This window comes from Jaculus jaculus, chromosome 2 (genome assembly GCF_020740685.1).
Source record: "Jaculus jaculus isolate mJacJac1 chromosome 2, mJacJac1.mat.Y.cur, whole genome shotgun sequence".
In the NCBI taxonomy this organism is placed as follows: domain Eukaryota; kingdom Metazoa; phylum Chordata; class Mammalia; order Rodentia; family Dipodidae; genus Jaculus; species Jaculus jaculus.
Genome location: NC_059103.1, coordinates 23,925,277 through 23,953,175, shown reverse-complemented (window position 1 = coordinate 23,953,175; position 27,899 = coordinate 23,925,277). Strand labels below are relative to the sequence as shown.

At 45.4% G+C, this 27,899-nt stretch overlaps 1 protein-coding gene across 6 annotated transcripts in view; it reads left to right on the top strand.

The window, feature by feature from the left end:
- Dlgap1 (DLG associated protein 1) overlaps positions 1–27,899 on the top strand; it is a 961,152-nt gene that overhangs the window by 907,186 nt on the left and 26,067 nt on the right. For all 6 annotated transcript variants that reach the window (XM_045142954.1, XM_045142953.1, XM_045142955.1 and 3 more), the window contains one exon: positions 9,097–9,518. In XM_045142954.1, coding sequence (XP_044998889.1) covers positions 9,097–9,518 — 422 coding nt within the window. The remainder of the gene's footprint in view (positions 1–9,096; positions 9,519–27,899) is intronic.

Sequence of the window (27,899 nt, the reverse complement as noted above, 5' to 3'; positions counted from 1 at the left end):
ATTATCTTCTCCTCCCTCTTTCTCTCAGCACAGTTTGACCTCAAATTCATCATCCTCCTGCCTCAATCTTCCTAGCGCTGGGATTATAAATGTGTGCCACCATTCCTGGCTTTCATCTTTCTCTCTTTTTCCTTCCTTCCCTCCCTCCCTTCCTTCCTTTCCTCTTCCCTCTCCTTCTCTACCTTCCATCTTTCCTTTATTTCTTTCTTTTTTTTTTGCATTATTTTTGAGACCAGTTAGTTTACAGTAATAATGACTGGTTCATAAGCCAATGACCTTCATTTAACTAAAAACAAACCTAGATAAAATGCTGTCACTGAGATCTCTCACACTGTTGTTAGTGACCTCCAGTCAGGAGCCAAGGATGAATTTAAGGCCCCATTTGTTGAGGCAAAGAAATTCCTTTCTGTTGCTTTGTTGAGACTCAGAACCAAGGTTCCCATAGTGACAGCCCATCAGAGCAATGAGCATGTGCTCAGCTCATGCTAACAGAAGTCCAGCAATGTGCTGGCCCTTTCAGCAGCTGTCAGAAGATAACTGGCCCACTGTCAGTATTTTCTATTCTCCGTCTTTATTTCACACTGCACCACTATTATTCAGAATGGAGAGAGACTTCCTATTGGAAACCTAGTCTCTTTATTTTTGCTTAAAAAGATTTTTCAGGCTGAAGAATGATAATAATGGAAGATTTTAAGTGGTCAACATAAACTTGTGAAATAGTTTTTGTTTTTAAATTATTCTATTCTTGGGCTGGAAAGATTGCTTAGCAGTTAGGGCACTTGCCTGCAAAGCCAGAGGACCCAGGTTTGATTTCCCACATAAACCAGAAGCACAGGTATGTGTCTGGAGTTTGTTGCAGTGGCTAAAGGCCCTGGCCCACCCATTCTCTCTCTCCCTCTCCCTGTCCCTCTCCATATATTGTAACACTCTCCCTAAAAATAAATAAATAAATAAAATTTAGAAATTATTTATAAAGTTCTTTCCTTGCTGGGTGTGGGGTACGCACCTTTAATCTCAGCACTCAGGAGGTAGAGTAGGATCACCATGAATTCAAGGCAGCCTGGGGCTACGTAGTGAATCTCATGTCAGCCTGCGCTAGAGTGAGACCCTACCTCAAAAAAAATTCTTTTGGGGCTGAAGAGATGGCTTAGAGGTTAAGGCACTTACCTGAAAAGCCAAAGGACCTCTATTCGATTCCCCAGGACCCACATAAGCCAGATGCACAAGGTGGCACATGCATTTGGAGTTCATTTGCAGTGGCTAAAAGCCCTGGCGGGCCCTTTCTCTCTTGTTCTGTCTCCCTCTCCCTCTTTCCCTGTCTCAAATAAATAAAAATAAAATATTTTTAAAAAGTTTTTTTCATTTTTGTGTGTGCATGTATTCTCTGTGTATGGATGGGGGGCATGGATGGAGGGATGGGTGTATATGTATATGGACAAACATGCCACAGTGCACATGTGCAGGTCAGAGGACAACCTCAGAGTGTTGGTCCTTGCCTTCCCTCTTGTTTGAGATGGCACATGGAGATTACAGGTATGATGTGTGTACTACATGCATTTGACTTTATGTGGATTCTGAGAATCCAATATTCAGACTTTAGGCTTAAAAATAGTGTCTCCCAGGTACTTGTGAGACACTTTATTTTTATTTATTCATTTATTTTGAGATAGGGTCTCCTTCTATCCCAGGCTTACTTGGAATTCACTCTGTAGTCTCAGGGTGGCCTCGAACTCACGGTGACCCTCCTACCTCTGCCTCCCGAGTGCTGGCTTTAAAGGCATGAGTCACCATGCCTGCTTCTACTTTAAAAAAGTGTGTATGTGTGTGTGTGTGTGTGTGTGTGTGTGTGTGTGTGTGTGTGTATTTGCAAGAAGTGAGAGAAAGAGACAAAGAATAACCACTGCAGATGAACTCCAGATGAACACAGCACGTTGTGCATGTGGTTTTACGTGGGTACTGGGGAATAGGACTCATATTGTGAGGCTTTGCAAGCAAGCACCCTAAATGCTGAACCATCTCTCTAGCCCCTTGTGAAACAGTTTTAAGGCAGACATAGAAACAAACTAGCTGCATCCAGGCAGGAGCAGATATATTCTTTCCAGCTGATTCTAAGCAAGAGCTGCCTGACAGCTTGGTAGTCCTCTGTGCTAAGTTCTAACCTGGAAACTGATCTGACAAGAAAAAGTCAACTTTTAGGGAAAGTGTTCATCTTTTTTTTTTTCCTTTTTTTTGAGGTAGGGTCTCTCTGTAGCCCAGGCTGCCCTGGAATTCACCATGTAGTCTCAGATTGGCCTCGAGCTCACAGTGATCCTCCTACCTTGACCTCCCTAGTGCTGGTATTAAAAGATTAAAGGATTCCTGCTTGATCCCAGTCTCCTCACACCTTCCTTCCTTTTGCTCTTTTACTTTGTACACTGAGCCAAACAGGGTCTTCATCAGAAAGGGCGCCAGTTCACAGAACGCCAAGATAGCTGCCCATGAGGAATAGCATTTTCAGATGCTATATAAGCCTTGACTGGAGCTTTGAAGGTTCCTACGAAGAGAAAGAACAGTCTGGGACGAGCATTCACCCCCTGGCAACTGCACTGAGTCCTGAAAAGCAACGGTCATGTGAATGAGTGTGGTGGTATGAATATAAAATGTCCCCCAGAGCCTCGAATGTCTATGATGAGGCTTCCTGCTTAGTCCCCAGCTGGTGGAGCCTTTGGGACAGGAAGCCTTGCTAGAGGAGGTGTGTTGCTGGGGTGCGAACCTTGGAATTTGGTAGTCCAGTCCGCTGGATGTACAGAGCTAGCTCGCTCATGCTGTTTTCTCTCTGCTGTGTATGTGTGATATTGTAAACTGGCAGCCAGGCTTTTCTCACCATGATGAAACTTCCCTTAGAGATTGTAAACCTGAAGTAAATGTTTTCCTCCCTCGGGCAGCTTCCAGTTGGGTGGTTTGTCCAAGCAAGGAGAAGCTAACTGCTCTAATGAGGGAGATAGAGGGGGTAACCAGAGACCAGGGATTCTGCCACATGCGACTGAGTTTGTTTCTCTAAAATGACTTCATGGCTTAGATCTCGGTAGTTGAATGCCTGATATATGTCAGCGCAGGCACTGGAGAGATAGCTCAGCAGTTAAGGAACTTGCCTGCAAAGCCTAAGGACCCAGGTTTGATTCCCCAATACCCATTTCCCCAGTTCCCATGTAAGCCTAATGTACAAGGTGGCACATGCTTCTAGAGTTCCTTTGCAGTGGCTGGAGGCCCTGATGTGCCCAGTGTCTCTCCCTCTCTCTCTCTCTCTCTCTTCTTCTTCTTCTTTCTCCTCTCACACTCTCTCTCAAAATAAATAAATAAATAGAAAGATGTCAGCATAAGGTTTGGGGAGATAGATTAGTCAGTAAAATACTTGCTCTGCAAGCAAGGAGACCTGAGATGGTTCCCTGAACTCATGTATAAAGAAAGCTAAGCATGATAGCATGTGTTTATAATCCCAATGCTGGAAGGTGGTTCCCCAGAACTCCTTTTTTTTTTTCTTTTTTTTCCAGGTAGGGTCTCACTTTGGTCCAGGCTGACCTGGAATTCACTATGTAGCCTCAGGGTGGCCTTGAACTCATGGCGATCCTCCTACCTCTGCCTCCTGAGTGCCAGGATTGGGGCTCTGGAACTCTTTTTTTAAAAAAAAAAATATTTATTTGCAGAGAAAAAGGGAGATTGAGAGAAAGCATACCAGGGCCTCTTACCACTTGTAGGCAAACTCCAGATGTATGTGCCACTTTGCACATCTGACTTTATGTGGATGCTGGGGATTGGACCTGGGCTGACTGGCATAGAAAGAAACCACCTTTAACTACTGAGCCATCTTCCCCGCCCCCCTCCCCCTCACTACCAGCCAGTCTAGCATACTTGGTAAATCCTAGACCAGTAAATACCCTAAGTCAAAATAAATAACAGGTAGATAACACCTGAGGAAGGACATCCAAGGTTGTCCTCTAGCCCAACATGCATACTGCACACACATAAACACACACACAGAGAGAAAAAGCAAACATGTCAGATAGGAGGTGCACTTATGTAGTAAAGCATTTGCTTAGTGTAGCAGTTACCTTCTTGTTGCTAGGACAAAACACCTGACCAAAAGCAGCCTATAGGAGAAAAGGGTTTACTTCATTTATAATTTCAAGAGAAAGCTTCATGGTGGTAGGGAAAGCTTGGTAGGAACAGACAACAGGGCAGGAGAGGTGGTTTAACAGTTAAGGTGCTTGCTAGCAAATCCAAAGGACTCAGGTTTGATTCCCCAGTACCCACGTAAAAGACATGCACACATCTGGAGTTCATTGGCAGAGGCTGGAGGCTTTGGTGCACCCATTCTTTCTCTCTCTCTCCCTCTCTCTCTCTCTCTGTGTCAAATAAATATTTTAAAAAATTAAAAAATAGGAACAGACAGGTGTGGTGGTATACGCCTTTAATCCCAGCCCTTGGGAGGCAGAGGTAGGAGGATCACCATGAATTCGAGGCTGCCCTGAGACTACATAGTGAATTCCAGGTCAGCCTGAGCTAGAGAGAGACCCTACCTTGAAAATCCAAATAAAATAAAATAAAAACAAAGAACAGGAGGCTGGAGAGATGGCTTAGCAGTTAAGGCACTTGCCTGCAAAGCCAAAGGACCCAGCTTCGATTTACCAGTCCCCAGATAAGCCCGATGCACAAGGTGGCCCATGCATCTGGAGTTCATTTGCAGTGGCTACATGCCCTGGCACACACATTCTCTCCCTCCCTTCATCCCTCTCTCTTTCAAATAAATAAAATATTAAAAATAAAAATAAAAAAAGAGCAAACAGAGGACATCACATTGTGTCACATCATGTGGGTGGAAGTTGTCTAAATACTGTAATCAAGTTGTTGTACTTGGTACTAAGTCCTCAGCTGGACTATATATTCTAATACCCAGCCCCAGAGGTACACCTCTTCCAGCAAGGCTTCACCACCCAGAGGCCTCACAACATTCCCAGATTGCGACCAGCTGAAGACCAAGTATTCAAAACACATGATCCTGTGGGGGGGGGGACGGACAGGGGGAGGATTTCATTCAAACCACCACTCCTAGCATGTGCAAGTTTCTGAGTTCAAACCCCAGCATCACACACACATATTCTGAAGAAAACAACTGCACATCATTTTCATTCACTTATTTAACTACAGCCCTGTCAATCAGGGGTAAGGGTATTGGGTATTTAAGGATAGGACTGTAACCTGTTATATATAGAAAAGTAAGGGAAAGGTGACTTTTCGCTCGCTCGCTTGCTGTTCAGAACACACTGGGTACTGTAACCCCTCTCTGGCTGATCCCATCTTTCATAGTCTGTTGTCTGCTGCTCCTCGGCTGGGTAAGGCCAGCATTGTTTGGAGGATGTGATCATTACATGGTGGTGCAGGGCATGGAGAACCAAAGACATTTCAATGCTGGAACTTGTAAGTTTGGAAACAGCAAGCTTCATTCAGCTTTTAGGTTTAACCAACAGCTGACTGATTTTCAAAAATACAGAAATGAATCTTAGTAACCCTCTTCTACGTTCCTGTCAACCTTTTTAAGACAACAACAACTTGATTACAGCCTTCACCCACAAGGGACTTTGCACATGAAAGACATGAAACAGTTTTGTGGCGCAGAACATTCTTTGAGAGCTCTGGGTGGAAGAAATCACTGCTTAGAGGACTTAATTGATAGAAGCTAGCTGCTTGGACTGGGCTGCGCCAGTTCAAAGGCACCGCTTTTAATCCCAAAACCATTTTGATTTTACTTAACTTTTATTCCTTTCTGGGTGACTAAACTGCAAACTTCAACTAATCTACTGCCAAGTAATTTTTCTTAAGAAGGTGGTTCTATTACAGGACCCACAGCCAAGAGACGGCTCTCAGGAATGCTGGTGGAGCAGCTTTGTGTGGATAAAAACAGGTGCACGGAAAGTAGCCATGCCACTTCCCACATGCAGCAGATTCGTCTCCGGCAAGTGCCCGTGAATGCAAAGAGCGGACACTCGTTCTTGTGTCTGTCTGGAAGTGCAATGCCTCTGGCAGTTCATGGTCTTAGGGAATGAAGCCCAATGTCTTTATAGTGGTGATTTGGGGCTAATGCAACAGCCAGAATGTCAACTGCTGCTAGGAGAGTCATCCAAGCTACACACACGTGCAGCTGGAGAGAAAGCTCCACGTTAAAGATGACATTTAGCACGTGGGGATAAAAGGGGAAAATGCAGGAAAAGCCAAGAAATGAGTGGTAGGTGTAAGGAACATTTTAACCAAAATCATCCTTCCTTTCCTTGTTCATGCAAGAGACTTGTAACATTGTTCTTAGACTTTCATACAATGTCTTTTGTTATTTATTATTATTATTTTTGTTTTTCAAAGCAGGGTCTCACTCTAGCCCAGGCTGACCTGGAATTCACTATGTAGTCTCAGGCTGGCCTCAAACCCATGACAATCCTCCTACCTCTGCCTTCTGAGCACTGGGATTAAAGGTGTGCACCACCATACCTGACTTTATTTTTTTAATCTTTGTCTGTTTTTAAATTTATTTATTTAGCTGCCCAGCTAGTTGAGTGGGTATAACATGAGACTTTAAAAACTATTTACTTATGCATGTGTGTTTAATTTTCTAAATTTTTTAAAACAATTTTTTAAAATTATTTGAGAGCAACAGAGAGAGAAAGAATGGGTGCACCAGGGCTTCAGACACTGCAAAGGAACTCCAGACACATGCACCACTTTGTGCATCTGACTTACACAGGTACTGGAGAACTGAGCCTCAAGCCAGGATCCTTAAGCTTCATAGGCAAGCATTTAACTGCTAAGTCATCTCTCTAGCCCCTTAATTTTCTAAATTTTATTTTGAAACACTGTTAAGGAGCTGGGAACAAGGCTCAGTGGTTAAAGGCATGTGTCCCATGTTAGTCTGCAGCAGCAGGAGACCCTAACATGTCCATACACACAGACACAAATAAATACATAGAACTAAAAATTTACATAATTTCCTCTCACCATCCTCCTTTGTCACCCTCCCCCAATCCCCTCTGCTGAACCCCGTGTGTGTGTGTGTGTGTGTGTGTGTGTGTGTGTGTGTGTGTGTATGTGTGTGTATGCGCACGCGTGCGCATGCATGCATGCACACATGGGCACACCAGGGTTTCTTGCTACTGCAAATGAATGCTAGACACTTGTGTCACTTTGCACTGGGCTTCACATAGGTGCTGAGGACTTGAACATAGGCTGACAGGCTTTAGACCAAACGCCATTAACCACTGAACCATCTCCCCAGCCCCACTTTGTCCCTTTTGAGCATTAAAGAGCTTATAAAGGTGACTAAGTCTGATAATGTTAGCAGATGTCATTAAAAAAAAAAAAAAACTGGCCGGGCGTGGTGGCGCAGGCCTTTAATCCCAGCACTCAGGAGGCAGAGGTAGGAGGATTGCCATGAGTTCAAGATCACCCTGAGATGACAGAGTTAATTCCAGGTCAGCCTGGACCAGAGTGAGACCCTACCTCGAAAAACCAAAAAAAAAAAAAAAACAAAAACTGGTCTAACTTCATAATAGTGAATGGCCAGAGTCATGACATATGTGATCATTTTCACTGTCTCATTGACAAACACTGTTCAATACTGTAGTCACTTTTTTCTTTTTCATTTTTTGAGGTAGGGTCTCACTCTAGCCTAGGCTGACCTGGAATTCACTATGTAGTCTCAGGGTGGCCTCAAACCCACAGCAATCATCCTGCCTCTGCCTGGGATTAAAGCTGTGTACCACCATGCCGGGCTGAATTATTTTTTAAGTTTAATTTTAATTAATTTATTTGCAAGCAGTGTGAAGGACAGTATGGGTGTGCCAGGGTCTTTTGCCATTGCAAACAAACTCTACAGGCATGTGCTACTTTGTACATCTGGCTTTACGTAGGTATTGGAAAACTGAATCCAGGCAGGCAGGCTTTGCAGGCAAGTGCCTCTAACTACTGAACCATCTCCTCAAGCCCCTGATAAGTGAATAATTTTTGTTATTGTTTTTCAAGGCAGGATCTTACTCTAGCCCAAGCTGACCTGGAATTCACTATGTAGTCCTAGACTGCCCTCGAACTCATAGCAATCTTCCTACCTCTGCCTCATAAGTGCTGGGGTTAAAGATGTGTGCCACCATGCCCAGCTCAGTGAATTCTTACTAAGCAAAGAGGTTTTAATTTGAAGGGGAACCAAATGATTTGCTTTCAGGAAGTCTTATGTGGTAAGAAATGACCCTAGGAGGGAAAACAATGCAGTGTCTATAATAGTCTTGTTCTAGGCTAGGATGTTTTCTCTCTATCTCTAAACCAACCACACAAAGCTTCAACTGACTTGAGCCAGGCATGGTGATGCACATCTTTAACTGTTTTTTTTTTTATTATTATTATTCATTTTCAAGCAGAGAGAGAAGAGATAGACAGAGATTGGGTGTGCCAGGGCCTCTAGCCACACTGCAAATAAACTCGAGATGCATGTGCCCCTTGTGCATCTGGCTTACATGGATACTGAGTAATTAAACCTTGGTCTTTTGGTTTTGCAGGCAAGCCCCTTAACTGCTAAACCATCTCTCCAGCCCATGATGCACATCTTTAATCCCAGCACTTGGGAGGTAGAGATAGCAGGATCTCCATGAGTCTGAGACCACCCAGAGAGTACATAGTGAATCCCAGGTCAGCCTGGGGCCAGAGTGAAACCCTACCTCGAAAAACAGAGAGAGATTTCACTAAATTATCCCCTTCCCTATCACGATGATTTCCCTATCACGATGATCTGGGGGAGAAGGTGGACACTGGTCATCATACTGACTTCGGTAGCTCTGTGCTTCACCTATATAAAAAATTCTTGATATACTTTATTTAACATTGCACATTTAACAGAAATGAGAGATTCATGTTCATTTCCTTGGAGCTATGGCAATGAATACGCTTCTTTCAAAGGTCATCCCCAACTCTCTCTCCAAACACAAAACACACCACCCCACTGTGGCATTCATCAGGATAAGTTAGACTGAAATTTTGCTTCAAGAGCCATCTTTGAACTGAATTTCCTTTCTCTGTTCTCCCAAGCTTCCGCAGGTTCACTCGGTCCAATAGCGTGACCACTGCAGTACAGGCTGATCTGGACTTCCATGATAACCTGGAAAATTCTCTGGAATCTATAGAGGACAATTCCTGTCCTGGCCCAGTGGCCAGACAGTTTTCCCGGGACGCCAGCACCTCCACCGTCAGCATTCAGGGTTCGGGAAACCATTACCATGCCTGTGCCGCGGACGATGACTTTGACACAGATTTTGACCCTTCGATCCTGCCTCCTCCGGACCCCTGGATTGACTCTATCACGGAAGACCCTCTGGAGGCCGTTCAGAGGTCTGTGTGCCACCGGGATGGTCACTGGTTCCTGAAGCTTCTCCAGGCAGAGCGAGACCGCATGGAAGGATGGTGCCAACAGATGGAGCGAGAAGAGCGGGAAAACAACCTCCCGGAAGACAGTAAGTGATGCCCCGTGCCTGGGCGTGCACCGTGGGGTGGGGGTGGGGGTCCTGGCTGCCTTGTGCTTCCTGCGTTTCCTTTCCTGACAGCTTCAGGTGTGTAACCTTATGGGGTCCTACTGCAAACCAGAGCTAGGCTAGTCCCACTGAAAGACAAGAAGCTTCCCAATAAAAAGGAAGTCGGTGGACAGATGTCACTCTTTCTAATTTGAAGACCTGTGACTTCCTTAAAAACAAAAGCGCCAGCACACACATTTAATCCCAGCACTTGGGAGGCAGAGGTAGGAGGATCACTGGGAATTCAAGGCCACCCTGAGACTGCATAGAGAATTCCAGGCCAGCCTAGGCTAGAGTGAGACTCATTCTCTACAAAAACAAAAAAACAACAACAAAAAAAAGTTTTGGGGGCTAGAGAGATGGCTTTGCAGTTAAGTGCTTGCTTGTGAAGCCTAAGGACCCTGGTTTGAGGCTCAATTCCCCAGTACCCAAAGTAAACCAGATGCACAAGGTGGCACATGCATCTGGAGTTCGATTGTAGTGGCTGGAGGCCCTGGTGCACCCATTCTCTCTCTCTCTCTCTCTCTCCCTCTTTCTCTGTTTGCCTTTCACTTAAAAATAAACAAAAATTAATTTTAAAAAAATATTTTGGGGCCAGGTGTGGTGATGCACGCCTTTAATTACAGCGCTTAAGGAGGCAGAGGTAGGAGGATCGCTGTGAATTTGAGGCCAGCCTGGGACTACAGAGTGACTGTATGTATGTATGTATGTATGTATGTATGTATGTAAGTGTGTGTGTGTGTGTGTGTGTACTGGGCTGGAGAGATGGCTTAGTGGTTAAGGTACTAACCTGCAAAGCCTAAGGACTCAGGTTCAGTTCTCCAGGACCCACGTGAAGCCAGATGCACAAAGTGGTGCCTGCATCTGGAGTTCATTTGCAGTGGCTAGAGGCCCTGGTGCACCCATTCTCTCTATTTGCCTCTTTCTCTTGCTCTCAAATACATAAATTAAAAAAAAAAAAATTTAAATATTTTTAAAAATACCTAACAAGTATTCTCTCAGACTGTGTAGGCTGCTATAACTGGGTAGTTTATAAACTGCATAAATGTGTGGTTCACCATTTCAAAGACTAGGAAGTCCAAGATCAAGGCCCTGGTGAAGGCCCACTCTCTACTTCTAAGATGCCCCCGACCTGCGGGGCCAATGATACGCGGGGTGGTCGAGGAGGGCTGCAACCTGAAAGAACAGGCGGGAAACAAGAAGGAGACCAAGTGGAGGTTTTGTCAAGGTCTCGTTTAATGTTGGATTTTTTTAAGCCTTTTTATAATCAGTCAGCAGGCAGGGGGGGTCAAGCAGGGGCACAAGGAGGTAGGGCCACCTGGCCGTAATCTTTCTGGAACATCTTGGAACGGAACATCTTGTGACATTTTTCCGGAGCTGTTGTTTGCCCTCGGGGAGGGGCTATATGAAGGCTGTTAGTTCTTCTTTTGTCCTAGGGCGGTCAGGTCATGGTCTCTGACATTTCCTCCCTCTTTATATAATTGAAATGGGCAAGGTACCCTGTCTTAGGCTATGTGGTATGCTTCCAGTCCCAGCACCAGTTACTGAAGATGGCCTGCCTGTCTTAAGCTATGAGGGCTGCCTCCACCCCTGGATCCACAGTAATCCCGTCATTGGCCACGATCACATCTCATGGAAGGTGATCCGCCTGTCTTAGGCTATGTGGATGGCCTCCAGGGAATGGGCCCTACAATATTCTTGTCTCTGGCTGCGGCCATAGCTTAGCGGTGTGGCCCTGGGCTTGGTACCATAATAATCCCGTCATTGGGAGCCTCGCAGCCATTTAGGGAATCGAAACCATGACCTGTTGTCAGCCAAGGGAGAAAAATCAAGTCGGGCCGAAGGAGAGCCGAGGGGTGCCTCATGTGTTTGGCCCTCTTCTTCTTGTAGCTGTAATCTGTGGTAATGGACAGACACCGAATTTCTGGTGGCAGAATCAACCTGTTCTTTGACAAAAGAAGTTAGTCGTTTAAATGCCCAAGGTCCAAAAGAAAGAAGGAGGAGGAGTCCTATGAAGGGATCAAGAATAGAGGGGAGTAATGTGGAAAACAGAGGAGAAGAGGAGAACCAGTTTTAGTACCATGATTCCTGCTTTTCCCGGTTACGCTTTCGTTCCTCCAAACTGGAACGGACCTCGTCAATACTATTTTGGAACTAGGCCAGTTTTGTCCGTATAAAAACAACATTCTTCCTAAGTGCAGCACAGAGTCCCCCCTCTTGTAGAAAGACTAGGTCTAGCCTGCGTCTGTTTTGGAGGACCACCTCAGACAAGTATACCAGAGAGTCCTTTAAGTCTTGAAGACCCTTTTGTAATTCCTGCAAGTCCTTATCTACTGCCAAAGAGAGTTGATTATATTGTTGTTGGGAGGTGACTAATGAAGCGATGCCTGTGCCCGCTCCGGCGGCACCCAACCCCAGGATAACAGCAAGAGTGATGGCAGTGATAGGCTCCCGTTTGGCACGTGAGGGAGATGTTCCTCCCTCCCAAAAATGGAGGAACTCATCTTTGGAATGTATTGTTAGCTTGGGGAAGAGTTGTACAAGGACACAATAATCTTTGTGAGCTAAGAAGGTGGAAGTTACAACGTAAGGAGTGAGACCAGTAGAGCATGCAAAGTACGTGCCAGCAGGGGCAACAATATAGAGAAAGCTAGAGTTAACAACAGGAGTGAGATTGCAGGTTGTTTGAAGCTCTATAGGGGGAAGCATGGACGGACCCAGGAGGCACACCCCGCACCCAGATACCTGGGCGACCGTGAGGCCAACCCCATCTTGCCGTTGCCACCGTAAAGCCATGGTGTCATTGGTCACCGTTAATTCTGCATATAAGGCTACCCCTTCATAAAAAGGGGGTCGAGGTGAATAACATACCCAGCATTCCTGAAATTCAGATATATTGGTCTGATGTATGACCTCTATAGAGGTATTAACCATGGTCAGAATAAGGTCTGCCAATGAAGGCAACCCTAGTGGTAAGGTAGGTTGGAACAGGGTGATGCCAGTGACAGCTTGTGGGGTTGGGGGAGAAGGAGGGATTTGTTTCTTTGCTTGGTTGGGAGGGGATTGATGAATAATGGGATTTGGTCCTATTGCAACCTTAGGGAACTGAGGGGGTGTTTTAAGAAGTTTAATTTTAAAAGTAAGGCCGGGGTCTGTCCCGTAGGCATATAACCTAAGGCCCCACTCAAAGCCTCTGTTGGTCCAATCCTGTCTTTTGCCTTCTGGCGTGAAGCTGATATTGAGTGGATTACACTACCCCTTTCTAGAAGAATCATGTCCGCATTCCGAATTTAGCCGTTTTAGAGCAGAGACAGCATAAGACTTTTTTTTTTTGGGGGGGGGGTTAAGTATGGTCTCGTTAATTGAAGCTTGTAAAAAGCTTAAATCTGTAGATAATTGAGCAAACTCTTTTTGAAGCTTAAGCACATCCCGTAACTCAGCTATCTGTTTAGTGAGATGTTCTTTGGCAGCAATAAGGGTAGAGGGGTGAACCCCTGGAGGTAGCAGAGTGGGTAACAGAGTGGGTGCACAAATCTGGGAGGGGTAAGGGGTATGATAGGGGGGACCGATGCAGCGGGAGGCCAGTCGGGATTATGGTATTTAGCAGCCTCCTCCTCAAGAGAGGTAGCGTCACCCGGATCAAGAGGCTCGGGATCGCAGTTTTTTGAAAAAACTGGGTTAATGAGGGACGTACATTGAGAAGCAGTTTTGGGGGGAATAGGCTCGGGTAAGGGCGGATATAACTTTTCTATTGTTCGGGGGGGGCACTATTGGAGTTACAACCCATATCGATAATGACTGATGGGCAAGGGGATTTCTCAGGAGGAGAAGAAAGCGAAACTAAAGAAACGCCGCGTGGTGGCTGGAGAGATGGCTTAGCAGCTAAGCGCTTGCCTGTGAAGCCGAAGGACCCTGGTTCGAGGCTTGGTTCCCCAGGTCCCACGTTAGCCAGATGCACAAGGGGGCGCACGCGTCTGGAGTTCGTTTGCAGAGGCTGTAAGCCCTGGCGCTCCCATTCTCTCTCTCTCCCTCTATCTGTCTTTCTCTCTGTGTCTGTCTCTCTCAAATAAATAAAGTTAAAAATAATTTAAAAAAAAAGAAAAGAAATGCTGCGCGAGAGAGGGCAGAGGCAGTATTCAGCGACAGAAAGGAGTTGTTGTTTATCTGGATCTGAATGTGCTTCCTCCACTATGTCTCTTATGAGTCCCCAGTAGGAGAAAATTGTGGAGGGAATGGAATCAGGTCCCTCCTCTAGAATACGGCGATTTAGGTCTTTACCGACCTTTTGCCATTTTTCAGGATGAATATCAGGACCAGAAATAATGAACCAGGGACACACTTTGTCAATGAAAACAAAAAAATTAATGAGGTCCTTTTTCTTAACTCTTAATTCCTTTTTCCCTGAGTGAGCTCTTTAAATCCTTAAGAAAAAGAGCCTCTTTACTAAGCTTTTGGCCCATTCTGAAAATCGGACGAGAATGAAAAATAAGGGCCCTGGGCTGGAGAGATGGCTTAGCGGTTAGGCACTTGCCTGTGAAGCCTAAGGACCCCGGTTCAAGGCTCGGTTCCCCAGGTCCCACGTTAGCCAGATGCACAAGGGGGCGCACGCACCTGGAGTTCGTTTGCAGAGGCTGGAAGCCCTGGCGCGCCCATTCTCTCTCTCTCCCTCTATCTGTCTTTCTCTCTGTGTCTGTCGCTCTCAAATAAATAAATAAATAAAGAGGTGTGTTTTTTTTTAAAAAAATAAATAAATAAATAAGGGCCCTGACTTACCGTGTCTCATAGCCGAAATCGTGAGCGACGAAATGGCGGGGCATTCTTCAAAATGTCTCTCGGCATCCCGAGGAGATCTCCAGCATGGTTAGTCGTCCGGTCGAGACCCGTGCCTCGAGCCCCATGTTGGGCGCCACTTGCCCCCGACCTGCGGGGCCAATGATACACGGGGTGGTCGAGGAGGGCTGCAACCTGAAAGAATGGGCGGGAAAGAAGAAGGAGACCAAGCGGAGGTTTTGTCAAAGTCTCGTTTAATGTTGGATTTTTTTAGCCTTTTTATAATCAGTCAGCAGGCGGGGGGGGGTCAAGCAGGTGCACAAGGAGGTAGGGCCACCTGGCCGTAATCTTTCTGGAACATCTTGGAACGGAACGTCTTGTGACATTTTTCCAGAGCTGTTGTTTGCCCTCGGGGAGGGGCCATATGAGGGCTGTTAGTTCTTCTTTTGTCCTAGGGCGGTCAGGTCATGGTCTCTGACACTAAGATGCCTCCTTCCTGCTGTATCCTCACATAGTGGAAGGGGTTCATTAGCTCTCTCGGACATCTTTTATAAGGGAAGTCACTAATTCTATGTATGTGGGCCCTACTGCAAATCATTTTTTTTGTAAAAAAAAAAAAAAAAAAAAAAAAAACTTTTAAAAAATGTATTTTATTTATTTGAGAGAGAGAGAGAAAGGGGGAGGGAGAGAGAGAGAGAGACTGGGCATGCTAGGGCCTTTAGCCACTGCAAATGAACTCCAGACGCATGTGCCCCCTTGTGCATCTGGCTTACATGGATCCTAGGAAATTGAACCTGAGTCCTTTGACTTTGCAGGCAAGGACCTTATCTGCTAAACCATCCCTCTAGGCCCCATATCAGTTCTTAAAAGCTTCCATCTCTTAATACTATCACTTTAGGGATTAAGTTACAACATAGAATTTTGGAGGGTCACACACATTCAGATTGCAGAAGGATCTAGCAGTTACTATTTCCACAAGCTGTAAGGAGTATTCCCTTCTGAGATCTTAGGTTCCTCCCACCAGGGCAAGGACTGGTTGGGGACATGGGCACCTGCCTTACAGGTGACAGAAAGGACTTTTATGTTGGCCTGATGTGTAGTGTGAGTCTTAGGTGTCCTGTCTAGCTCCTAAGACACAATTCCATCTCACAAACACTTGAAACATCTCTCTATTTTTCTCATGCTCTGAGAACCATTAACTGGTAAGGTTCCAGGTTCCAGAATTCTAAACAGCACAGCTGCGAACCCTCAAGACAAAAAATCAAAACAAAACAAGCCCAACAATGTCAAATGGTACAAATCTAAACCAGAGGCATTCTGACTCAGAAACAGTAGCAGCCCTCTGCAGCAAGAAGGGAGGGTAGTAGTAGCACTTGGGAGATTGTGTCCTTACAGCACCCCTGACAGTGGCTAGAGACTTTGACAGGTGCAGTCTTATTTGCTCTCCATGCAGCTCCCTGGCAGTATCTTGTCCAAGGTCACAGAACACAGAAGTGTCCAACAGAACAGATACAACGCGAATAACATTTGATAAGATAATGACACTCTATGCTGGCTGGCACTGGCCTCTGCAAAGCTCTCCACACATGTTTACCCCCGACTCCCTGGCAACTGTTCATTTGTTCTGATGACTGGCCTGGAGTGGCAGAGCGCTTCTGTTGTTTTTTACTAGAGAAAGAGAGACTGAGAGAGAGAGAGAGAGAGAGAGAGAGAGAGAGAGAGAGAATGGGCACACCAGTGCCTCCAGCCACTGCAAATGAACTCTAGACGCATGTGCTACCATGTGCACCTGGCTCATGTTGGTTCTGGGGAATCAAACCTAGGTCCTTCAGCTTTACAAGCAATCACCTTAACTGCTAAGCCATCTCTCCAGCCCCCACTTCTCTTTTTCCTACTTCTCTGATTGAACCTTTCTTCTCTTCACTTTCTTTTTCCTTCTTTGTTTTAATTTTTAAAAGAGAGGTAGTAAGGAAAGAGGCCAATCCAATTTGGCTAGGAAGAGCCAACCCCAAAATAATAAACTTTTATTTATTTCTTTTGCTGTTTTTCTTTTAAGGAGAGAGAGAGATTGAATGGGCATACCAGGGCCCCTTGCAGCTGTAAACGAACTCCGGACACATGTACCACTTTGTGCATTTTGCTTTCTTGTAGGTTCTGGAGGTTCAAACCCAGGCCCCCAGTCTTTACAAGCAAATGCCTTAACCACTGTGAAATCTCTCTAGCTCCCTGTTTCTTTTAATCTGTGTACAGCCAAACAAATTAGTTTTGATATCTAAGTCAAGCCTAGTTCTTCCATCACATGTGATATGTTCTTTGGTTCCTATGCAAGGAAAACACTTCTGAGGATCACGATAGATGTGGCTTCTTGGCGTCCAATACTCCTGTGCAGCTAATAAATGTTGTATATTCTTCCCACCCCAACGCCTTCCACAGCATAAAAGAAAACCAGTGACATCAAAATAAAAGAGAGTGAAGGAGGGGGGAGGGATATGTTGGAGAATGGACTTTCAAAGGGGAAAGTAGGGAGAGGGAGGGCATTACCCTAGGATATTGTTTACAATCAAAAGAGAGAGAGAGAGAAACAGGAAGCGAGGAAGAAAGAAAGCAAAGGGGGAGGGAGGTGGCTTCATAGTCAAGTCCTCCTGGGATATCTCATCTTTATAGTTGCCACAGAAAGAGAAACAGGATAGAGCAAAGGAAAAGAAAATTATAAAGACACTTCCTTGATATATTCTGTGGAGTGCCAGACTTATTCCAATTTTTAAATACTTAAAATATTTGGTGAATGGATTTACTGCTTCATGTTGTTCAACTTAAAAAAATGATAGCCAGCTGAAGAGATGGCTTAGTGGTTGAGGCACTTAACCTGCAAAGCCTGAGGACCCAGGTTTGATTCCCCCAGAACCCACATAAGCCAGATGCACAAAGTGGTGCATGCATCTGGAGTTTGTTTGTAGTGGCTAGAGGTCCTGGTGTGCCCATTCTCTCTCTCACAAATAAAGAAAAATAAAATATTTTTAAAAATTGTTGGGATGGGCTGGAGAGATGGCTCAGCCATTAGAGGTGCTAGCCTACAAACCCTGAAGACCTGGGTTCAATTCCTCAGTGCCCACATAAAGCCAAATGCACAAAGTAGTGCATACATCTGGAGTATGCAGCAGCAAGCAACCCCCTGGTACACCCGTTCTTCCCATTTTCTTTCTCTTTCTCTCTCTCTGTCCTTGCAAATAAATAAATAAATAAAAATTATATTAAAATGGTTGGGAAGCAGGGCTTGATAGTACATGCCTTTAATCCCAGCACTCTGGAAGCTGAGGTAGGAGAATCGCTGTGAGTTCGAGGCTAGCCTGGACTGCAGAGTAAATTCCAGGTCAGCTTGGACTAGAATGAGACCCTGCCTCAAAACAACAATGACAACAAAAAACGACTGTCGGTGGGGAGGAGGGAGCTGGAGAGACGGTTCAGCCATTAAAGGTGCTTGCCCACAAGCCTGCTGGCCGGATTGGTACACACATCTGTGATTCCAATGCCATGCGAGGTGGAGTCAGAAAAATCCCCAAGCTCATAGGCCAGCTACTGTGCTTCACACACAGCGACAAGCAGCAGCTTGTCTCAAGTAAAGTGGAAGAAGAGCACTCCACATGGGCACGCCCATTCACACACACATACATCACACACATCCATACACACTTACGTACGTACATACATATAGTTGGGCTGGTAGACAGTTTGCCTGGCAGTATACCAGTCTGTTGTTTCAATCCCTAGCACGCACGCACACACACCATATATCTCCACAAGAGGCTACAGTCCCTGAAACTATCATCATGTTCATAAAAATGTAAGCTGGTTTATTAAATGTCTTTCTGGGTTCAAAATACAGACATCCACAGCATACATACCCCTAACTAAAAAAAGGAAGAGTAGGGGAGAGGAGGAGGGAGGGAGGGAAGAAAGAAGGAACGAAAATAAGAGAAATAGAGAAGGAAAAGAAAAGAAAGGAGAAAAAGTTTGCAATCTAGTTGCTCAAGGACAATTCATCAGTCATTATGCGAAGTCATTAGCCTAATCCAGATAGCTCCGCCCAGGGGCAGTGTTTCTTGTGCTGGAAAACACTTTTCGGTTTCCCTGGAACTGACCACAGGAAAGACAGAAAACAAGTCCTTACTGTAGACTCCTCACCTCAAGCTATCTTTTGAAAAGTATAACCATAAATTCTTTGGGTGTGGAGAACCATTATTCCCCCTGATAAAAGCAAAAACAAAGACTTTGGTTCTTGTTTTAAGCCCTCCACCCTCCCAGTCCAGAGTCAGTTTGGGGCTAGATAACAGAAGAATAGAAGTCTGCAGTGAGCCAGGCTTTTCTCCAGGCCACGGCAGATGACAGAATGCTTGTTTCCCCCAGCACTTGAAGTAAAATGATACCAGCTCTCCCCACACAATGCAGTCCTTGTGTGAAACAGCTGTCTCGGGGAGATGGCTCAGTGCTGCTTGACAGCGGCTCGCACGTTACATGGATACGTCTGGTATTATCTGACCGGGAATGAGGCCACCAGATGGAACGGAGCCCTTCTCACTCGGAATGCAGGGGAAAGGCAGGCTCGGGTTTCAATGGCTCCAGGATGAAATACTGGCTGATTGTGCTTCGAAATCTATCTTGGCCTCCTGAATTGTGAACAACTTCTATGTGGAAATTTCAGGCTTTATCTGAAAGAGGCCGATAAACAGGGAGCGTGTGCAAGGGGCAGATTAATCCCACTTGAAATTCGCCTGGTAACAGCGATGAAACGTGGTCTCCTATCCCTCACTGAAGGCTTGTGAGCCTTGGCACTAAACGTGGGGCTGGTGATGAAACCCTAAGTAGGGTTTGCCTCGTTTCAGGTTTGGTTACGGAAGCTGTTCACAGTCATTATTGTGACAGGCTATCTGCGAGATCACCGGGCTTCGTCTGTCCAGGGCTGTCCCTGCTGTGTCTCCACTGCCCATGAGCTAGCTGGTCATAGACAAAGCAGTAGTCTATGAGTCTGCCATTCATCTGCTGCCAGCTCAAGTGCATGGTTGGGGTGGAGGGGTGGGGGAGTCCTGGGCGCATCCTAGCGGCTTTCAGTTTGAGTCTCATCTTTCTTTTGAAGTGGGCCTTCAAAAAGTCTCTAAAAGATCTCTTCCCCATCCTAACACACACACATGCACACACATCTATTTTATAAGTTTCTGGCCCACCCGAAATTAGTGACCAGAAAGGAAGTAGCAATCACGAAAAGCAGACCACGTGTAATGAGCCTTGTGCTCAGCTTTTGAGAACACTCCATTCACTTTGCCTTGCACAGCACTGGCACCAGAAGGCCAACCAGAGAGCATCCTTTGGGTGGATGGGGGAACAGGGTCCTTCTCGGGGTGGTGTGTGAGGCGGGGCTGCACCCAAAGGCAGAAAGAGGTAAGGGCTATGAGGAGTAGTGCACGGTGGCGCTGGCCTGGAGGCACATTGCCTGCGTGGCCTGCGAAGTTTGCAGTATTCCAGGGGAGCAGCTCAGAGCCACGTGACCCACTGCTTTCTTCAACAGAAGTCTGTATGTGGAAGTAAGTACGGAAGGGACTTTTTATTTATTTGTTTTTTTTTTCAATATATTTGCAACTAGAGAAAGATAGAAGAGAGACAGACAGAATGGGTGCTCCAGGGCTTCTAGCTGCTGCAAATGAACTCCAGATGCATGCGCCACTTTGTGCATCTGGCTTTATGTGGGTACTGGGGAATTGAACCCAGGTTGTTAGGCTTTACAGACAAGTGCCTTAACCACTGAGCCATCCCTCCAACCCCCATTTTAAAATATTTTCTTCTTACTGACTTACTTGTTTGTTTATTTTTCGAGGTAGGGTCTCACTCCAGCCCAGGCTGACCTGGAATTTACTATGTAGTCTCAGGGTGGCCTCGAACTCACCCCAATACTCCTACCTCTGCCTCCCAAGTGCGAGGGCTGGGATTAAAGGCATGCGCCACCACACCTGGCTTTATTTTTGTTTCTCTGAGGTAGGTCTCACCTACCCAGGCTGACCTGGCACTCACTCTGTAGACCAAGTCTACAATATGAAAAGGAAAAAGAGTAAGGTGATTAAAAGAAGGCAGAACTTGCCTGGAAGCATGATTTGAAAGTAATAGGCACTCACTAGGAACCGCTTTGGAGTTGATTTGCCCTTTCCTTGGGCTGACTGTGGTGGAATCCTCTCTGGCAGCCACCTATATTTTCCAGCAGTGGGGAAGCTGAGGGGATTGACTGTACAGTGGGAGGCATTGCTAAGCTACAATGATTAGCAGGTTAGGTGGACTAAATGCCTTTTTGACTTGTAATGTTTGCAGTTTATGATGGGTCTATGATGGGATGGAACCTCATTGTAAACTGAGGAACAACAGGGCAAACATATTTATTCATCTTTAAACATCCCACTTGGCTCAACTCCTTCAGCCCAGCCGCTGCCACTACACCCAGTGCAATGAAAGATAACTCAAGAAGAATAAGAAACCACCTTAACAAGAAAAAAAAAAAAATTAAAGCCAGGCGTGGTAGTGTGCGCCTTTAATTCCAGCACTCTGGAGGCAGAGGTAGGAGGATTGCCATCAGTTTGAGGACGCCCTGCGATTACATAGCGAATTCCAGGTCAGCCTGGGCTAGAATGAGACCCTACCTCAAAAAAATAAAGAAAGAAAGAAAAGAAAAAAAGTAAAAACAAGCAAACAAACAACCTACCTTAGGCCAGGCATGGTGGTACAAACATGGGATCCCAGAATGTGGGAGCTGGAGGCAGAATTAGGAGTTCAAGTCTAGCCTTGGCTTCCTAGCGAGTTAATAGTCAAGCTAAGCTACATGAAACTCTATCCAAATGGTAATAGTAATAGAGCCGGGCATGGTGGCTCATGCCTTTAGTCCCAGCACTCTGGAGGCAGAGGTAGGAGGATCACTGTGAGTTTGAGGCCACCCTGAGATTACAGAGTGAATTCCAGGTCAGCCTGGGATAGAGTGAGACCCTACCTCAAAAAAAACATAATGATGATGATGATGATGATGGCTGGAGAGATGGCTTAGCAGCTAAGGTGTTTGCCTGAAAAGCCTAACAATGCTTGTTTGAATCTCCAGGTCCCATGTATAGCCAGATGCAAAAGTGACACAAGAATGCAATGTTGCTTATATGCACAAGGGGGTGCACCCATCTGGAGTATGTTCACAGCTGCTGAAAGGCCCTGGCATGCCCATTCTCTCTCTCTCTCATTCTCTCTCTCAAAAATAATAATAATAATAACACAACATAACTTTAAAACTGGTGCAGGATTAGAGAGATGGCTTAGCAGTTAAGGCACTTATCTGCAAAGCCTAAGGACCCAGGATTGATTCCCCAGTACCCATATAAGCCAGATGCACATGGTGGTGCATGCATCTGGAGTTTGTTTGCAGTGGCTGGAGGCCCTGGCATGTCCATTCTCTTTCTTTCTCTCTTTCTAATAAATTACAGGCTGGAGAGATGGTTCAGGGGTTAAGGCACTTGCCTGCAAAGCCTGACAACCTGGGTTCAGTTTTCCAGTACCCACATACAGCAGGATGCACAAAATGGCACATACATCTGGAGTTCATTTGCTGTGGCTAAAGGCCCTGGTGCACCCATTTCTCCCTCCCTTTCTCCCTCCATCCCCCCTCCCCGCCAGCTTGCAAATAAATAAACAAAAATATTTTTTGAAAATTTAAAAATGGGGGGCTGGAGAGATGGCTTAGCTGTTAAGGCACTTGCCTGCGAAGCCTAAGGACCCAAGTTCAATATTCTAGGTCCCATGTTAGCCAGATGCACATTGTGGCATGGGCATCTGGAGTTTGTTTGCAGTGGCTAGAGGCCCTGATGATCCCATTCTCTCTGTCTTTCTCTCCCTCTGCCCCTAATAAATAAATAAAAACAATTATTTTTTTTTTTTTAAATGAGGCTGGAGAGATGGCTTAGCAGTTAAGGCACTTGCCTGCCAAGCCTAAGGACCCATGTTCAATTCACCAGATTCCACATAAGCCAGACACACAAGGTGACTCAGCACACAAGGTCTCACATGTACTCAAGATGGCTCATGCATCTTGAGTTCAATTGTAGTGGCTGAAGGCCCTGGTGTGCCAATTCTCTTTTATAAAAATAAAAATGAAATAACTTGAAAAAATCAAAAAGTGGTGCCAAGTATGGTGGTGCATGCCTTTAATCCCAGCACTTGGGAAGCAGTAATAGGACAAGTGCTGTGAGTTCGAGGCCAGCCTGGGATGATGGAGTGAGTTCCAGGTCAGCCTGGGCTAAAGTGAGACCCTACCTCAAAAAATAAAAAAGTGATGCAAGGGACTGGGGAGATGGTTCAGCCATTTAAAAACACTTGCTTACAAAGCTACTGGCCCAGGTTCAATTCTCCAGTACCCACATAAAGCCAAATGCACAAAGTGGTGGATGTGTCTAGAGTTTATGTGCAGCAGTATGAGGCCCTGGTATGCCAATGCTCGCTCTTGCTCTGTCTGTCTACTTACAAAAGAATAAATACATAGCTGGGCATGGTGGCACACACCTTTAATCCCAGCACTTGGGAGGCAGAGGTAGATGGATCACCATGAGTTCAAGGCCACCCTGAGACTACATAGTGAATTCCAGGTCAGCCTTGGCTAGAGTGAGACCCTACCTCGAAAAACAAACAAATAAATAAATAAAATATTTTTTAAGTGGTGCAAGACATACTAAAACATTAAAGAATCAAAATGCTTAGATACTAGATTGTTGGTGTTAACTTGGTTTTGGGTTGACATCAGTTCATAGAAGACTCAGTTTTAAAACTTATTCCACCAGTAGGATACCAGGGATTACATGGGTGCACAGGAACTTTCCATGCTAAGAGCTCATGGTCTGCTTGGAGATTAAACACATAGACAGACTGAGCTGGGAAGAATGAGGAAAGGGCAGATACATACGAACAAGAATTTTCTTTTAATGTTTGGTTTTTCAAGGTAGGGTCTCACTCTAGCCCAGGCTGACCTGGAATTCACTATGTAGTCTCAAGCTGGCCTTGAACTCACAGCGATCCTCCTACCTCTGCCGCCCCAAGTGCTGGGATTAAAAGTTATACATGGGAGATGAGGAGGGAGAGATAAAAAGAAGTAAGGCATGGGAGCAGGGCCAAAAGAATGAGGACCTTGTGAGGCTAAGGTGGAGCCATCACAGTGAGCTAAGAGCGAGGCTCCTGTCCATCTTAATGTTCACCAGAAGCAAAGACACTGAGGACAGCAATAGCTTGGGAACTTACGGACCTATGGTTCCTGGAGCATCCATGGATTGAGCAAAAGGAGGGCTGGACAGACCTATGTCTGAATGAAAACCAAATACAGACATGAAGACATGCAGTCAGTCCATACTACACAGGAGAGTATTGAAGTAGGAAGATTACTAGGAGAAATAATGCCCCTCCCCACCTTTTTTGGGGGATCAGGTCTTAACTACTTTTTCTCTTGCTGTGATAAAATACCACACAAGAAGCAATTTAAGGAAGGAAGGAAGGATTTATCTCAGTTCATCATGGTGAGAAAGGCATTATAGCAGGAGCTCAAGACAAATAGTCACATTGTATCCACAGTGAGGAGGCAGAAAGCAATAAATGTGCTCAGCCAGCTCTCCCCTTTTGTATAAATCCAGGAGCCCAGTCCACAGAATGGTGGTGCCCACAGATAAGGAGAGTCTTCCCACCTCAATGAAACCTAATCCAGGTAATCCCGCAAAATGATTCCCAGAAGCTAGTTTCCTAGGTAATGCTATGTCCCGTCAAGTTGACTATCAATAAACCATCACAGCTCACTCGAATGTGTGGCTTTGCAGGAAACTGTCCTAGAGCTAAGCGCTGTAAGTAGTATACAACAGTTAGAATTTCTGTTACATTCTTGGGTGTTAAGTGGGAAAGAAACACATTAAATGAGTTCCAGTGGCAAAGCAATGAGAAGATTTCCACCTCACATGTCCACGGCATGGCATTTGTCTTTGGGATCAGCCAGATATACTAGAGTGTAGTGATAATGTAGTGTCCAGGCTTCAGGGAAGCTACATAAAAAGCACAAGAGGGCTGAAGACACGGCTCAGCAGCTAAGGCACTTGCCTGCAAAATCTAACCACCTAGGTTTGATTCCCCAGTACCCATGTAAAGCCAGATGCACGAAGTGGCGCACACATCTGGAGTTTGTTTGCAGCAGCTAGAGGCCCTGGCCTACCCATTCGTTCTCTCTCTCTCTCTCTCTCTCTCTCTCTCTCTCTCACAGACACACACATACACACACACACTCACTCTCTCACTGTGTGTGTGTGTCTGCTTGAAAACACACACATATTTATTTATTTATTTTCTTTGCCTCAAAAAAAAAAAAAAAAAAAAACTCTAGCCTAGGCTGACCTGGAACTCACTCTGTAGTCCCAGGCTGGTTTTGAACTCAGAGATCCTCTTGCCCTCCTACCTCTGCTTCCCAACTGCTGGGATTAAAGGCATGTACCACCACACCCAGTGCTGAGATTAAAAGCATGCGGCACCATGCCCAGCTGATAATTTTTTTTTTTTAAATTGGGTGTGATAGTGCATACCTTTAATCCCAGCACTTGGGAGGCAGAGGTAGGAGGATCATTGTGAGTTTGAGGCCACACTCAGACTACAGAGTGAATTCCAGGTCAGCCTGGGCTAGAGTGAGACCCTACCTCAAAAATAAATAAATAAAATAAAAAAGCACAAGAACGATGTCTGTTTGGGATGGGGATATAGCTCAGTTGAGTGCTTGCCTAGGAGGCATAAACTCTTGAGTTTGATTCCCAGTGTGGCACATCCCTGTACTTCCAGAAAGTGGAGGCAGGAGGCTGGTCATGGAGTTGAACATAGTAAGAATTGGAAGCAACTAGAGAATCCAATGTTCTGACACTGAGATATAGAGGTCTAATTGCTCTTGGAATATAAAGGAAACAGAGCCGGGTGTGGTGGCGCACACCTTGATAGGAAGATTGCTATGAGTTCGAGGCCACCCTGAGACTACATAATGAATTCCAGGTCAGCCTGGGCTAGAGTGAGACCCTACCTAGAAAAACCAAAAAAATAAAATAAATAAATAAAAGGTGAGGCTATAAAGAAAACATATGATTTCTATGCTTAATGATTGAATGCTGATATTTTTTCATTTTTGTTTTTTGTACTGGGGATTAAGCCAAGGGCCTCACACATGCTATGAGCACGCACTACCACCCAGCTACACCCTCAGCCCCGACGTCCAGATTTTGACTCAGCGAAAAGCCAGGCGCACTCCCGGAGGGAATAGCCTTCGTTTTACCTTGCTGTCATCGGTGCGCTGAAACTCCATGAGTTACCACAGGTTCACTGTTCCGGGCTCCAAGAAACTGTTCGTTCTCTTTCCCTCATGCCTTTTATGCTACTCCTGTGTTGCCACTGGGGTGACTGGTGTTAGGAAAAGTGGGAAATGAAACGAGAAGAAAGACTGGGTTCATCAGCAGAGATGGGCTTTATTGTGGGGGGAGGGAGCCTGAGAAGGGCTCTGACCCGGCAAATCAGAAGTAACTTCCCTTATAGACTAGAGGCATACTTAAAGGGGTCACTGTAATTCCTAGGTTGCAGAGCAGTCCTCCTTGCCTCAGGGCATGGCCCACTTCAGGAAAGATAAATGGATAGGTGGTTTGGGGTCATTCCAGGAAGGTGATCATAGGCATGGGTGGTCTGAGTCATTCAGGGAAAGGAATAATTGGGAGAGGTGGTTGGGTCACTCTTGGGAAATAGGATTACAATGAAATGGCAGTCAGAGTCCAAAAATGGAGACATTCTTGTTCTAACAACGGGGAAAGAACAGACATGCATTTTTCTAAAATGTCTCAGTCTTTACTTCAGCGTAAGCCAGGAGATTTCAAAGAAGCTTGCATAAATGAGCACGCCTCCCCTCCCCCGCCACACACATACAAGTCTTTCTCCTAATCATATTGTGCAATCTTTGAGAGAAACGTGGACCAGACCTGGTGGCATGGGAGGCAGAGGTAGGAGGATCACAGTGAGTTCAAGGCCACCTTGAGGTCAGGCTGTGCTAGAGCAAGACCCTACTTTGAAAAAGAAAAGGAAAGACAAGACAAGACAAACATGGGACTTGTAATTTACTCCAACCATCTCTACCAAATCAGCCCTTTTCCTTCCACCCCTTTCTCAATGGCCTGGGGACAAGTTATTCACGTAGGTACTATTGCAGTCACCTTCTCATTGCTGGGATGAAACACCCAACCAACAGCAGCTGAAGGAATGAGTTCATTTTGTCTTAGTCTCCAGAGAAAGCTCCATGATGGAGGGGAAGGATGGTAGGGCAGAGCATGGACATCACCTGCTTGCCAACATCCAGTGGGCAACAGCAGCAGGAGAGTGAGCTGAACTCTAGCAAAAGGGAGCTGGCTATAACACCTCTAAGCCTAACGGCAACAACACGCCTCCTCCAGCAAGGCTCCACCTCCCAAACTGCCATCAGCTGGGACTCAAGCATTGGGAACACGTGAGTTTATGGGAGACATTTGATTCAAACCACTACAGGTATATTTTGTTCTATAAATTTGCCCAGTGACTTTCTGGATAGAAAATTTGTAGGGTGTCTTTTTTTTTATGTTTGTCTGATTTTACTTTGCTTTTTAGTTTAATTAATTAATTACTTTATTTATTTTTTGAGGTAGGGTTTCACTCTAGCCCAAGCTGACCTGGAATTCATTATGCAGTCTCAGGGTGGCCTTGAACTCACAGCAATCCTTCTAGCTCTGCCTTCCAAGTGCTTGGATTAAAGACATGTGCCACTACACCTGGCTGCTTTTTATTTTTTGAGAAACACCTCATTGCATAGCCCAGGCTAGTCTTGAACTCCTGCCTGTTCCTCCTGAGTGCTGAGATTATAGGCATGTACACCTCACTCTATAAAGTATTGATAAAGAAAAGGAATTACTGCAGATTTAAAATAATGTGGCCTACCCACATGATGTAGTATTATTGAGCATTGCACAAGAAGAAAATTCTTAAGGGCTGGGAAGATGGCTCAGCAGTTAAAGGTGCTTGCTTGCAAAGCCTGCCGGCCTGAGTTCCATTCCCAAGCCTCCTATGTAAGCTAGATGCAAAAAGAAATGCAACCCTGGTGTGGGGCTAGGAGCTGAATCAGTGGTTAAGGCACTTGCTTGCCAAGCCTGATTGCCTGGGTTCAATTCCCCAGTAACCACATAAAGCTAGATGTGCAAAGTAGCATATGTGTCTGGAGTTTGCTTGCAGCAATAAGAGGTCCTGTCACACCCATACTTTCTCTGAAATAAACATTTGTTTGTTAAGTTCTTAGTATCATTTTATTCTTTTTGCCTTCATGTTTTTTTATTAACAACTTCCATAATCATAGACAATATCCAATGGTAATTCCCTCCCTTCTACCACTTTCCTGTTTGCAACTCCACTCTCCATCATACCCCTTCCCCCTTTCAATCAGTCTCTCTTTTATTTTTATGTCATGATCTTTTC